Below are 15,588 nucleotides of genomic sequence, written 5' to 3'. Positions count from 1 at the left end.
ATCCCAAATTCAAGGAGACAGAAATAATCCAGTAGGATGAGTATGCAGTTATTTTACTTCAGGTTTCCACTGAAGTGGAACACTAGTTGTATGCCCAGCTGATAACCTTTCTGCTCAGGGTGGGATAGCAGCAGCTCAGGACCTACACACTCTGGCAAAACTGTACCTACTTGTTCTGTGCCTGACAGCAAATGTTGTTAAGCATAAAACTCAGGGTTTAAATAGTAATGCAAGTAAGTAGATATTGTCCCAAAATCAGAACATAAAGTTTCAAGAGATCTTTGTTAGCAGGATGAATAATGTTGATATTTGCAAGTCATGGTAGATGAGGATTTGTTTGAAAACACAATGTAGAAAACAATTTATGTTGAGATATTAAAAATCTTTGTCAGCAAAGATAGTTATGGTGGTATTTCAGGCCATGGTGGTCATATCGTTTAAGTAACTTACCTTAGTAATTGTCTTTTTTCTTGTTAAAACAAACGAGAACTTTTTTTTATACCTGAATAAGGTGTTTATACCTAATATACCTAAACAAACATGAAGTGATTCTGCATCATTTTCACTACCATAGTTTCAGTGCAGTGGAGGCTGAGAATTTGTATTAAAACAGTTTGAATTAAAATTTTTCAGACAGTTTCCAACTGGAGAAGTATTGTTTGTGTGGTGTTAGTTTATCCTTTTGTTTTGCAGTCCTTAATTTGCTCTCCTGTTAAAGCATAGGCAGGTGTGTAACTGCAGTACCTGAGAAGACCCTGATGCTAAAAGTTACTGCCTTACCCCCAGGCTATGTAATGGGTAGTGTTTAAGCAGTTCAGCAAAAGATCAGATGGGTCAGACTGGCTTTTTGTTTCCACAGTTGTCTGTATTGACAAGTGAAATTAAATCTGATAAAGATGCTTTTCAATAGACTTACCCAAGAATTGATGCCATGTTGCCAAAGCAATTGAGTATTAAAAATAAAATATATTTAGTGTTTTGTTTTGTGTTTTTTTTTTCTTTCTTTGGAAAATAAGGCAATAATACAGCATAAGAACAGGCTGTGCCATAATACCCAAATGAGTCAGTCAATAAACTTAATTCATATGAAAGTATAAATAAGTTGTCTATAATAATATTTAGATACTTTGCCTACTTTCACTAATAAGTCTGCACTATACCAGAATGTCTTCCTTTAGTCAATTTTTTATATGCTAATTACTGAGCAGCTTAATAATTTGTCATTATGGGTGTATAAACTGCAAAGTCACATTTTGCTTTTGTGCATCTCAAGAATATTAATGCAGTAATAGCTTAATTCTTGTAGAAAAAGTCACTAAATGCAACTTCTCTTCAACTGATCACAACAGGGGTCTGGAGCTTAAAGCATTGGGAGAATCTCCTGTGATATTTGAGTGAGACCTGACGTTGTTGTGAGGATCAGTGGCCAGCAGGAGGGCTGGAGATGGTTCAGGAGAGGGGAGAGAAGCAGGTGACAGCAGGACATGCAGGTTATAGCTGAAGGAATGCATCCCTGGGTGCTTTTCCAGCTCCTCTTGTCCAACTGTTCTCCGAAATGCTCGTCCTTTCAGTGATTCAAAGAGGTTTTTCTCAGAAGTGTCGAGTTCTTTGAAAGGAACAGATTTACTTCTCTTTTTTTTTTTAATTGCAGTTCAGATGGGTTTTTTTCAGCTCTTGCAAGTCTCTTGTTTCTAAATCTTGTTTAATGGCTGTGGTTAATTCTTAGTCTTCAAAACTTAGACCTTAGTGATAGGACTTAGTCCTTGGTTCTTTTCTAAGCAGAAAAGCGGTGTCAAGAGAATGTGTATTAGATATAGTTCTATAAATCATAATAAAGTGACATCACTGAAGGAGGAGAACACAAACTTCAGCACCTCCTTCACCCACTCTAACAGATAACCTCCAGGAGAACTGAGTTTTGTCCAGGGTCTTTCACTGGAGCTTTCTGCAGCGTGATTGTATTCTGGTTCGTAAAATGTGCGTAACCTTGTCAAGAGCTTTCTGATTAAAAAAAACAAAAATCATCTGCCAAGTGTTTTCTTATTTTAAAGCTAAATCCCATTCCTACCAGCTCAGAAACTAAGAAGTTGCAGTGTCTTAGCTAAACCTTTCCATCGTAGCAGCTTTCCAAAAACTATACAGTGCAAATTAACCCACTGATGCTTATCAGGTTTGCTGGATCCTCTAGCTTTTCCACAGCTTTCACTTTGAAATCACAGGAGTGACGGAAGTATTAAACTTCTGTGATTTTCCTGGTGAGAGGGAAGTTTCCTGTCACTTACAAAAAGGTGCAAGGTAGCTACTTCCAAAATTAATTACTTCAAGATCACAGATAGAGAAGTTACAGAAAGAGCCTAGAGCTGAATTGTCAGCCTTAGATACAAAGAAGTATGACTATTGGGTGCCATGGCTCTTGTTAAATAAGCATCTTATCAATGTGAGTCTTACCTGTTCAAAAAAGATATAAGTAGACAATTTTAATAGCAAATTTCATCTAGGCGTTTGATACCTTTCTTAAAATGCTGTATTAGATTGAATGAACAGGGAACACATTAGTTGAATTAAAAATTCTTTCACTGAGAGATCTCCAAGTATGTCACCCTTAAGGTATCAACGAGTGGGGTTGTATGTGGTTTCCCAGGGAATAGTTTCTTGTCTACAGATATGTGATACTTTTGAATAGTCCAGATGATGATACAGAGTTTTTGCAGGTGAAGTTTAAAATCCTAGAGACTGACCATCAGAGTGCTGGAATCATCCAAATGTGGGGGGTGCTGCTGAGTTCCAGGCGAGATGTAGGAGCAGAGGATTATGTTACTGATCCATCAGGAGGTTATAATGAAATCTAGAAAAGTTTTAAGGTGCCTATATACATACATATGTGTGTATGTGTATATATATAAATATATATAAAGCCCAGTACAAAACTGCATTGGCTTTATGTAGAAACTTACACACAGAAATGAAGAACTTTAGTAATTCTTTAATTCTGCATCCAAAGCCGTTAGAACAATTGGAAACTGGAACCTGAATCAGAACAATTCTCTCTTGAATGTGCTGTAGCATGGGCCATTAAACATCCAAAACTTGCTGTAAGATACTGGAATCATTAAAATTACAATTGAAGCCTTTGGAAGATCTGTTTTAATGTAGTTACTGTGAAATCTCTGTGGTCTGTGTTGACAGGCAGTGGGATGACAGAATAGTAGTATTTCCATCCTGAATATTCTGTGATGCTGAATACTTGTTGCATGTTCTCATTGATTGTTGGGTGTGTACCTACTTAACGTGTAAAACTTCATCTTCTCGAATTTCCTAAGTGTCTTTTTGAACAATACGCTACTGTAACTAAAGTGCTAACTCAAAGCATCAACTTTAACCTTAGTAAGCCTGTTATCAGGCTTATGAGAAGTTATGAGAAGTTATCTTCTCATTACCAAGGTCACAGGACTGCTCTCTGGGGTCGTCTTGGCATTGCCTGGGCTTCCTGCTGCAGCAGGGAGCGAGGACATGAGTTCTCCAAAGCCCTGGCTGAGGTGTGCTGTAGTTTTGGAGACCTCAATACTACATAGGGGGTTTTTGGTAGTTACAGCATTGTGAAGTGCTGCGCTCATGGTGTGGGAAGCACGTATCAGATGGACTTGTCTAGGTAGATGTGTGTTGCATGGTTTCCCATTACCAGGAGGACTTGGAAGTGGTGACCTAAGCCATCTCATCGGGGTTGTGTGGTGGTCAGTGTCTGTCTAAAGCTAGCCACTTGTTTTTGTTAAAACAATGTGAGGATATGTGGTCTAGAGATCAAAACCTACCACTTCTTTTTCCTGTTTCTGTCCTGTTTAACCTGTGGAAAGCCCTGATGCTTTAATGTACACCAAGTGAATGACTCCAGGTGCTTGTGTGTGAAGTTGAGCTCTGGCCAGTTGAATGTTTCTTACTCGGTGGGAGTTTTGGCTGCAGGGTTTGGTTCATCTGTATGGATTGAATTGAAGAGCTGTCGCCTTTGCTTAGCGAGTGATGGTCTGGGTTTTCCAGTTGGCATAGTTACTTAATGCACCAGCTCAAACACCTTCAGCTGGGTCCCTGAGTGCAGTCTCAGAAGTCTCTTTCCATTCCTTGGACACCAATAAGAGAAAAGAAACTATGTTTCGGAGAAAAGAAATATGGCAAAATTTCAATTGGTTTGGTGCAAAATAAGGGGTTTTTTAAGTGGAACTTTAAGTGAATATTAAAAATATGTTTTGGCTTTTTGTCTCTGCAGAGTTTACAGATGCTTCCTCAACAACGGAAAGCCATAGCAAAATTTAAGGAGCCAGCACATGCTTTAGCATTTCAACAGAAATTCCACAGGTAAATAATAAAGCACTGATGCTGTCTCGGTTCCTTACTTCCCTTCAAAAGATTAAATCGGTCTCCTCTGCTCAGTGTTTCTCTTAATCCAATCAAGCATCTGTTTATTAGTGACCTTCCTAGAACCTCCTTGTCTGTTCTCCACCCCTAGAATCAGTTTGAGTACCAGGTTTAAATTTCTTTTAACTTTTAACAGGCACATGATAGATCTGTCCCACATAAACGTGGCACTGATAGTTGAGTGATGTCTGCTGAGAGAAACCCTGACACTAACAGAAGCGTACTGTGGAGCTACATGAGGCACAGTGGCCAAACCATCGGGTTGTGAAACCTTTCAGCTTAGTCTTTAATTGCTATGTTGAACTACAGAAAGCAGCAAGATGTCCTCCAGAAGAGCTGAACTTGAGAGGATCTGCAAAGGTGGAATTTCTGTTCGATTTGTTCATGTTCTGTTGTAACCACGTGGAACTACAGATTTTTTTTTCAAAATGCTTTCAATGCATGTAGACACTGTTCTTCAAGACCCTACTGTGTGACCACAGTGACTTGAGAGAGAACGTTTACATCGAAAGATTTAAAAACTTTCTTCATAGCAAAGAATATTTGATAATGGTTGCTCTTATCTTCAGTATGAGGTATTTGAATGAAAACTCACTTTTCTAAACAAAACACATTAGTTATGTTGTATATATGAGAGCACAGAAGGTATTCTTGCGTAGATTTACACGTGGTCTACTTCACTGAATAGCAGTATGCTGAGGAGCTTTGGAGGTGACACTGGAAAAATTGTAGTTTCGATCTTTGTAAATAAGTCTGTCTTTGCATTTTTCTATTCCAACACAGACTTCCATTTTCTCCTTCCAACTCCACTTATTCCGTAAAACCCTATGTAGGAATAACATTGCTGTATTTTCCCTTGGTTTTTAAAAACAAGGATCTTTGCCCTTCAGTAGCATTGTGGGGTAGTGAACTCCAAGTTGTAACTAGGTTGTTTTAAATGATGTTGCCAGATACAAGGAAAAAGAAATATTTGGTGGCTCACTTCAAAAATGTTACACAGGAAGAGTGGCGCATTCCTAATAGTTCTTTGGGGATAGCGTTTCATGATTGCCTTATGCTTTATTTTGATTAGGTTTTTTTCTTTGAGATTTATTTTGTGACTAATGCTGAACCATAAGAAACCCGTAACTGAAAGGACTTGGTTTGATGTGGTGTTCCCGATAAATACAGGACTATAAGGACATTGTGAATCTGCTGGTGAACGTGGCAGTTCCCAAAAATTATGTGCAAATATTAAGGAGCTTATATTTTATTCAAAGTAAAATCCGTAATATTTCCTTTTGGTTAGAACCATCTAGATGGTGTTGCCAAAGGAACAATTTTTTCAGTTACTTCTGAATAAACTTATTAAAATGTCATCTTTATATTGGATTCCAGTTTTTATGAACATTTCCTTAGTTTTTAGACTGTGAGCTTTTGCTTCATCCTTTATTTTAGGAATACTCTTAAGCACTCCACCTACTGTTTGAATGGGGGGGACTTAGAGAAACCTTACAGGTTTGTTAGCTGAGTGACTGCAGAAGAGCACTATTGGTATGTAATGAAACAGCTGCAAATGGGGTCCAAAATAGGCGTGACAAGCATGGAAGGATGAACTAAGCAAGTTTATAGTACCATAGATTTTTTTTTTATTATTTTTTTTAAGATTTAATGGTAACCAAGTCACAAAGACCTGATTGGCTTTCTTACAGTTTTGGTCCAGATTTTCAATTATGAAAAAGTTACTAAAAATAATGATTGAATAATAAATACTGTCAGAAGTCTTCTAGGTAAAACTGCTCTTTGCTCATTGAAATAATACAGAATAATGTGGTACTTTGGAAATACCGCACTGGGAAAAAAATTGAAAGTATACTCTAAGCCCATTTACAACTTAGTGATGAGACACAGTAACATCATGAGAATTTCTGCATGGAAGTGAGTTTTACCCCCATCTGTGTAGTTCCTCATTTATGCATAGTACTTACTAACATCCAGCACAGTTACTATACATAAAGTGCTATTAGTGCTTCAGGGTAGACCCAAGCCAAGGACAGAGAATGAGCTGCAGGTAGGAGGTGCCTGGTGGGAGCCGACCCTGACGACTCATGCGAGGTGATGTGTCCCGTGCTGTTTAATTCCTCACACCGTGAGCACTAGGACCCCTACGCTGCCTCCTCAGGTTATGTAATTTTTATTTTTAAGAAAGAAATGCTTCTCTTTAAAACAAGTCATTAAACAGTTATTCATCCCACTGTTAGGGAGCAGCTTCTCTTTAATGAGAAGGATGGGAAGACATCTCGGAGTGGGGTGATAATAGTGCGTGTCTGGAAATCTGGGTTAGAGGCAAACACCAGACAGGCCAGCAGCTGAGTTCAGCAGTAGGAACATCTGCAGTTGATCAGCTGTCCTGTCAGAAGCAAACATTATTGGGGTTAGAGGGTTTCTTGGAGCCTAAGAATATGGGTTTGATTCAAAAGTCAAAGAAGTTTGTAGAAACGCTCCTGCTTTGGGTTTTGAATCCATCCCAAAGAGGCTGAGGTTCAGCCAACTTAAGTTTTAAGAATTTTTATTCAGTTGGGTTTTTTAAAAAAAAAATTTTGAGACAAATATGTGGCTTTGGAATAAAGACATGAAATTGCCTCAGATCTATTTAAATGTAGGAGGCAATGTAAGCAATGCCTGTTTAATGACTAGATGCATCCTCTTTAAAGGTGGTTGCAGTAGATTGTTGCTTGTGCATAGACAGAGTATGGGCAGATCGCTGGTGGTGATTTTAGTTGATTATTGCAGTACCTGGCTATCTTACTATATGTAAACATACTATATGTATGTATGTCTATATGCATTTTATTATACACATACATACATACTCACGCCCTGTGTCGTTACCATATCTCTCTAATATCTTAAAAAACTCAGTAGCAAAAGTAGCAATTAGGTGAGTCATTTGTTAAAATGTTTGTGTTTCGTTAGTTCTCAAATCCTAACTTACAAGTGAATCTCTTGGCAATGATCAGTTTGGGTGATACAGCTCTTTAGATCCATTTGTTGTCTCCTCCCAAAAAAACCCAAAGGAAGTAGAGGTAAAGCTAGACTGACGTGTTCTTGCCATGTTCTCTTTCAGCTCATAGTTAAATCCGAGCATCTTAAGTTTCTTGGAAGATCTGTTGCAACCATTATCTTGTTCTTTCTTTATCATGCGTTCAAAATACAATGCAAAAAAAAAAAAAAAAAATTAATGTAGTATGTAAATATTGACCTTTTAAAATTAAAATGTTACTCAGAGTGCTTACAGTCAACCACATCTTAGCTATTTGTTAGTTTTTTGTGTCGTCTTATCTAAGTTTAATGGATATAGTTCCATAAATGTTGATGTGTTTTTGTGTATATCTTCAAATTTTTATAAAGATGCTAGTAAGTCAATACATATATCCTGATCTGTGTATTATTTGTTCACAGTTTTTATTAGCATAGTTTTATAATGATTTTAATAGGCAACTCCAGTAGGTGATTATATGGAGCCAGCTTTTTTTTTTTCCACATTATTTTGTTTTCATCTTGTAGCACTGGAGAATTCACTTTATAACTAATCATATTTTGCCTTGACTAAAAGATTGGATTGGCCATATGATCTGTGGTATTTTAGTAGAATGTTCTACTTTTTTTTTTATTTAAAAAAAATCTCTGTCCTTCAACTTTTGAGGGTAAATACAGTGCACTGTCAGACCAAGGCATGGGGTTTCTAAGGTTTGTTCCATTGTGCTGTACAAGTACAAATTAGGTCTGTCATGTAATATTGTTCTCAAAAGTTTGGGATATTTTGGTTTTACACGTAATTCAAGTTGGTCATGTAACACCTTGGTTCATCACAATGTTAGCAACTGATGTGGCACATATACTGTATGAGGGAACAGTGTGCAGTGTTGGAAAAGCTTGGTGTCGTTGCTGCTAAGCAGGAGGAGGACAGGTCTGTAGCATCTTCATAGCTGGAGCTGCTGCCATGCAAATGTTTATCTCTAAGTAGTGGTAGAGAATAAATTTAGACAGGGATATTTTCTTGGCCCACATACATCTCCAATATGACTTCGAGAAAGAAGAGTAAATACTGGCACCCCCTCTGTAAAGTATTTTCAGATATCTAGTTTATTCCTCAGTTTAAATCTGAAGATTCACTTCAGATTTCCAAATTTCTGTAAAAAAGTCCTTCTCACCATTAAAATGCCAAGCAGACGGAGCATTTTAGTTCTTTGATGTTAGGTTTCCACTGCAAGGACATAGATGAGAGATTTTTTATTTATTTTTTTTTTATAAAACCGTAGGTTATTTCAGAATAACCTTGAGGGTCTTCATCATTTTTTCTTAACATTAGCTGCTTGGAATAAGAAAAAAACCTTTTACTTGGTGCTGAATTTTTTATACTTTTTTAAACATAGTATCTTTTATCTGTTTAGCTTGAAGTAGTGCAGTTTTCCTGGAAGCTGCTGTAGGCGCTTCCTATCATTGCACACAGTAACTGCGTGTCTGTATGTGTGTGTGGGTGTGTTGCCCTCATAGCTGGGGCGGGAGGGTGGGCGGGAGGGTGCGGGGTTTCATTTCTTGGGTTTTTTTTGCCTGTTTTTTGTCTAACTTGGGAGATATCCTGGATTTGTTCTCTGGCGTAGTATTGTGTTGTTCTTGTCCTTCGCGCAGTACTGTGTTTATGTGGGTCGTGATACTCAAAGGTAGAAATCTGGGTTTACCTGTTCACTGTCAAAAAGGCATTTTTGTTCAGAGACACAAACCTTTTTTTAAATTATTTTTTGTGCTTTTATTTTTTTTAGCAGCATGTTGGATGGGAAATTAAATATGAAGGAAACAAATTGAACAGGTTGCAGAAAGTTAGCTATATTATAAAGGTCATTTAGGGTAACAGAGGGTTTTTGTTTCAATGTTACCTTAAATCATGCCTTAACTTCTAATTAATTTATAAACGTAATACTTGAAAGTATTTTATCTTCAATTAGTATCAAATCCTAAGGATTTTATGTAAGGTTTTTTGTAACCTGATTTTTAATCATCGAGATGACTTATTATCCACATGAGCACAGGGTCTTGTGTACAAAAACACTGATTCATATTGGATCCTTGCGTATACCAACTTCTGGTATAATATGGTTGGGAAGGATCATTTTGTTCTTTATAATGCTGCTTTTCACAGGGTTGGGGTTTTTTATTAAAAAAAAAAAAAAAACAAACAACAAACCACCTCCATTTTCTACTTCTGTGCTTATTTTGGTGGAAAGTATGGTCCTTATTGCGCTAAAGAAAACCTCAAGGGGAAAGTTAACCTCACTGGGTCTTTTAGGTGCCTGTGTTGCTTTCTCACTTCTTGGTTGGATGCACTGATTTTTCTAACTAACTGGAAATGGGCTTTATATATACACTGTTTTTCAACAGGTTACACTGCTTTTACTTAATGTAACAGCACTCGGGTTAAGCGATTTTTACCATCTAAATAATTTTAAACAGTATTACAGATTAAGAATATTTTTGTAAAAGAACCTGTGTACATTTAAATGTAGGTGTATTGCAATGTTGTGTGTAGTCACTTGGAAGATCACAATTCAAAACACAGCTGTATTAATGTTATGTTCATTCAGTGGTTCAGGATTTTCTTTGTATGCATCTAATGGTTTTTAATATGCACTGTATTTTTTCCTAGTGTCTGTCAGGCTGACTTTGGAACCTTAAACTTTTATTTCTATTTATATAATAACAAAGCCATTTTTTTGCAGGATTTCTTTTTCAGACAGTGAAACGTCTTTCAATGGTTTAACTTCTAATTAATGCACATTTTCACTTGCAGATACAGCAAAGACAAGACACTAACATTCATTTATTCACAGCTGATGCTCCATACCATTGCATACAATTTTTATTGATACACAGTACCCTTAGAGTAAGTCAACTTTCTTTTTTCCTGTGGTACCCTTTTCTTCTGCCCTATGCTTTACCTCATTTCCATCTCATTTGCCCCCAGTTTTCCATTCCCACAAGGATTTTTGTGTCCTTGTTATGTTTCTGCTCTTTTCACTCCCTGTTGCTCTCTCCAGACCTCCTCCTATCTGAGTGCCTTGCATCCAATCTTTCGCTCTATTTTCTGTTCTTATAGCTCTTTTGAGGATACCTGAAGCCTAGATCTCCAACCCTGAAAGCACATCATACTGTACTTCTCTTTGCAGGCTTTGATATATAAAGTTGAGCTTCCTTTTACAGGTGTGACATCTTAGGCACGCTGCCCATCCCAAAGCACTGGAGAAGCATTGCTTAACAGTTTTGCTTTGCAGTTTTATCCATATTGGAGAGTTAAAACATTTTGCGTACATGTTCTAGCATTTGTGGCAAGCCAGGCGAAACAGGATTAACAACTCTTTTATCCTTTTCACTTTTTCAGGAGTTCTGTTCTTGAATTCAGTGATAGTAATAGCACTTTTTTGTACTGCCACGTAGAAATACGAACACTGTCGACACAATTCTACCTCCTATTACTATTACTGAATGTGATCCTTCCTAACCTGTAAAGTCTTAAACACTGTATATATTTGGGTGTTTTGAGAATCACTTCAAATGTATTGCTTTAATCTGGATTACGGAGTTCGTTTATTAGCGGTTCAGGATAAATTCAACAGCCGACTGTATCATACTGACTCCACTGGGAGTTCATCTACCTCATGTTTTCTGCAGCATCATCTTCACAAGGTGTTTACTACTAATTTTTTGAATGTAATACTGAACTATACCAAACCCTCCGCTCACATAAGAGATCTTTCTGTCCTACCTATTTAAGCGAATGTAAAAATGGAAACACAAAGACAATCTCATGTACAAATTTTTTTACATGTAATTCCATGTTTAAAGTGTCAACATGTAAATATATTTATTGTACCTAAAATATGTCAATAAAACTTGATCTTTATCATATTTCCTCTGTTGTTGCTTGATGTACAACTTGAACTTCAGACTTGTCAGAAAAAGCTTCACATACCGTATTCTTTTACCATTTTTTTATGGTAGCATCTCTGGGCCCCTACTTTTACATCAGCATCATAGCATGGTGTTCTTTCAGAGCTGTGCAAAGGTGCCCCAGGTGGAAAAACAAGTGACTGAGGATAGGTGATGGTAAAAGGGGCTTGTGCTTGTGTGGCTAGTTCAAAGGGTCTGGAGGCTAACAAGGATCTCATAATATAGGCATAGGAGGAAAGCTTGTAAGTGTAAAAGCTTTTCTGCTTGTTTTCAGCACTGCTAACATGTCTAATAAAAGATCTCTGCTTGCCAATATTGCCTATCTTGGTTTGATGATGCTAAGAGGAGCTCTTAGCAAGCTCAGTATGGTCACCATCAATTATATTCTGAACACAATTATATCAACATAAATGGACACTAATTCCACTTGCATATTGTGTATCAAGAAAAGAGGTCAGAATCAGCTGCCTTGCACTTTGTAGGGGTTTTTAATAGTTTTTTTTAAATTATTCACAAAGTTAAATGTAAAAAAACCCACTCATCCCTTTATAACTCGCCTGGAAGTGGCTACCTGTGATCCAGCATATACATTTTCAGTGAAACATTACCAGCGTCTCACATCATTACTGGGGGTAGATCTCAAGAGAACATCGTTACCTGGGGGCAGAGTAATGATACCGCAAGTTAGTTGTTTCTGCTTGTACCCCGATAGAGGACATATTAGTGACCAGCAACACAGTGACCTTAGAAAGCTCATCAAGGTAAAAAAAAAAAAAAAGCCTCTGATGCAGTGATTTTTATAGTCAGCAATGTAAGAATAACCATCTTTGTAAGCAAAGTTCCACCTTGGTTTTCAACTTGTGATTTTGTTTTGAACTGACAGTACGAGCACGCTGTAAATATCCATCTGACTGCAGCATCACCTCTTCCACATCTCCTCTACAGAAAGCTCCAAGCAGAAGTAAACTTCACCAAAACCCCCCTCAAAACCCAAACCTGATGAGTTATGTCTCCTTGCTTCTTTGTACCTTCTTTCCCTGCCTCTGTCGATCTGCAGTCTTGGGGCACAAATTTGTGTTTTAGTGAAGTTGATGCCCCACTGAGCATCAGTTCAGCAGTCCACTCTTGCAATAAACTGAATGGATTAACCATTGCACAGCACAGGGGGGAAAACAAGTTCTTTTTGAGAGCACAGGTTAGGTTTGGGCAGACGAGTCTGTGTGGTCTTAAGGAGTTAAAATGTCCTGGTGATGAACTTACAATTTCGTAAGATTTCAGGATTCATGCAGGGGTGTGCTTTGAGAATTAGAAGGCTGACAACTGCAAAGTGATGGAGGAAATCAATGGGGCTAAAAACTAGTTATTGAAGGGATGGAAAGGGAGTGGCCAAGGGAGGTACAAATAAACCTTTAAAATAAAATTTGAAGATGCCTACTGGAGTGCTTCAAAAATTGGTCTTGATTGATCTTCATTAATTTGTAATGATTTGAGCAGGAAGAGTTGGAGTGTGCTCACCAAGCATGTTGGGAGTCGCATGAGGGAGGCTCCGATGAGGAGGAGGATGGGAGCATCTTAAAGGAATTGAATGAGCTAGAGAATTAGAAGTGCGATTAAATTTAATCTTGCAAAGTGCAAGAGCACGCACTCTGGTATTAATAAATAAGGATTTTTGCTGTAAAAGTCAGTGAGAAAAGAGAAGGAGCAGTGAATTAATTGCAGAGACCTGATCTACAGGTGTGGTGAACTATGAGAAAAAAGATGACTGCCTTTTTAGGATGGATGGGTCAGGCACTCCAGAATTGAACTCTTAGCATGTGTATATGTAGTATGAAGATTTAGTGCTGGACTTCAAAATGGCAACACAATCAACCACCTCCCTACTGCCTTAAGTAGAACCCCTCCTATGAATATTTATTTTAGGGAGCATTTTTGAATGGTTCAGCTATCGAAGACTTTCTCTGCTTTTGCTCTACATGTTCAGCCTTTCAAAGACCAGGGCTTAAGCTACGGAAAACATAGTTAGATGGGTGGGTTCAATGAGAATTGACTGGTCACACAGTGCCACTGCTCTTTGGCTTCAAATGTCGATTCTGGTAACTGCTGAGTATACATTAAATATTTTCACCCATCTGTGCTGGTCTGAAAAGATCCCAGGGGAAGGTATGCCTTCAACTGGTGAAAAATTAAAGATGCTGGCCAGGGAAAACCATTCTGTGGAGATGCGGTCGGCATTGGGGGTGCTTTGGAGAGGACTTGGGAGCTGAGCATTTCCATTTCTTCTGACTGTAGTCCTGTATTCCACTGATTGTTAGCTAATTAACAACTACTTTTCATTAAATTACTGATGACGGGATTCTGCTTCCATAAGAAGGATTTTAAGACAACAGCGAGCGGACGGACTAAATAGCCCAAGCAGCCTTTTCCAATCCTATTTTCTTGGGTCACTTAACAAATTAGGCTGTGTCTTCTGAAAGCTAAATATTCCTGTACTGTATCCCACCATCTTTACTTGCAGCAAAGCTAGTAAGAACAGAGGGAGAGGGTTTAGGGAGACTTTTTACTTCGTGCATCTATGCAGTGAGTCAGGTGGATGACACCATGCTCTGTGCCTTCCACAGCCTTAGTTAACGTGGATCCCACTCTGCAGGGCTTGTGGGCTGGGGAAACAGGTAAAGAAAAAGGCAGCTGTTCCATTTGTTTTGATAGTGGTCAATTATGGCAGGGGAGGCTGGGGACTTGAAGCTGCTTTTTCCGAGATGACATCACAGGGAGTTTGGGCATTTTCTCAAGTATGAAGTGTCTAGTGCTGCACAGAGCAAAATGGTCCTGGGTCAGGCACTCGTGAGCGTAGGGTGCTCTCGGGGTAATACTTATGTTAGTAGTGGTGGCTGGTGTCGAGTATTTTGCATGCAGGCAAAATCTAGTTGACGAGCATGATCTAATTGTTAAAAAATTACACTATCTGAAAACTAACACTTTAAGAAGAGTTGATAGCAAATCAAATTACAAGTAACACTCTGAACGCTTGTCATCAGAATCCTTACTACTTTGTGCTTAGATAGGTCTTTACTAAAACAGAGGGGCTGCTGTGAATTTGCTCCGGGATGGATTTAAGATTTCTCTGCAGATACTCAGTGGCCCTGATATCTGCCTATTCTTTGTCACTTCCTATCATTTGCTTTTTCATCATCATTATTATTATTATTATTGTTGTTATTAACCTTATTATTGAAATTGGGGCTTCTGCAAACAATAGCTGGGTGCAAAATCTGGGTCCCAGGGAAACAATTGGGATTTGGTCGGTGGAGCCCAGGGTACTGTTAGAGAACCCCTGCATTGTAAATATGTCCTTTTTTATTTCTAACCTGGATTTTTGTGTGACAAAACCAGTCCTGGAAGCCAAACCCCATTTAACTGAACGAGGAGGTCATTTCTTTGTATATTCTCCATCTTAAAGACTGCCACAAACTGTTCTCCCTGGAAAGCAATACTTACAGTTCCTACTGCTATAAACCTTTCAGACTGTTTAAAGGTGCTACCTTACTGGAAAGGGCTTGTTTTCGTTCACTAAGGTCAGGAAAATTCATGGATCGCATCAAAACAGGGAAGATGCGGTTGTTCCCAGGTCTTCCCTGCGTTACTGTTAATCAGCCGTATCCAGAGGGAGGATGCACGTCGCCTTTAATGGGGGTGAGGAGCAGGAGGAATGTAATCATCCCTCATCAGCGAGACCCTCAATCACTGCACTTCAAACAGCTGGGGGTATGTAACCTCATCTTCATTTGAAAATTTTAGTACCTTTTCTCTTAGCCACCTCCGTTTTATGCCTTTTTTTTCCCCTCATAAATTTTTATGATTTTTTTTAAAGGAGAATTTATGGGCAAAATGGCAGAGACCGTGTGAAATGTGGAAGAGCTAAAAGGCTGTCACGGTGGTAAATGAGGCTAAATGGTTCTCTACCACCAGCTGTTTAGAGTTCAGTGATTGAGTCTAACTGACAAGAAATAATTACCCCCTCTCAGAGAGGTGAAATGGGTCCTCACACTGTGAATGCTGCTGATGAAGGGGCTGTCCCGGGAGAAGGCAGGATCCTTTCCGACAGTTTCTATGCCTACATCTTGGTTGCTTAAACCCCTCACGAGCATCTTGCACTAAGGTTTTTCTTGTACGTGGTGATGTCCGTCGGTGACTCAGCGC

At 38.5% G+C, this 15,588-nt stretch overlaps 1 protein-coding gene across 3 annotated transcripts in view; it reads left to right on the top strand.

The window, feature by feature from the left end:
- Positions 1-7,610, top strand: part of RBM33 (RNA binding motif protein 33) — a 105,644-nt gene extending 98,034 nt beyond the window's left edge. For all 3 annotated transcript variants that reach the window (XM_010585908.1, XM_010585900.1, XM_010585892.1), the window contains 2 exons: positions 4,259-4,347; positions 4,544-7,610. In XM_010585908.1, the coding sequence (XP_010584210.1) occupies positions 4,259-4,347; positions 4,544-4,592 (138 nt within the window). In that variant the 3' untranslated portion in view covers positions 4,593-7,610. The remainder of the gene's footprint in view (positions 1-4,258; positions 4,348-4,543) is intronic.
- The last annotated feature ends 7,978 nt before the right edge of the window (positions 7,611-15,588 follow it).

This window comes from Haliaeetus leucocephalus, unplaced genomic scaffold (genome assembly GCF_000737465.1).
Source record: "Haliaeetus leucocephalus isolate CR32 unplaced genomic scaffold, Haliaeetus_leucocephalus-4.0 Scaffold0, whole genome shotgun sequence".
In the NCBI taxonomy this organism is placed as follows: domain Eukaryota; kingdom Metazoa; phylum Chordata; class Aves; order Accipitriformes; family Accipitridae; genus Haliaeetus; species Haliaeetus leucocephalus.
The sequence above is the reverse complement of the archived record's forward strand: the minus strand, read 5'-3'. Positions and strand labels throughout refer to the sequence as shown.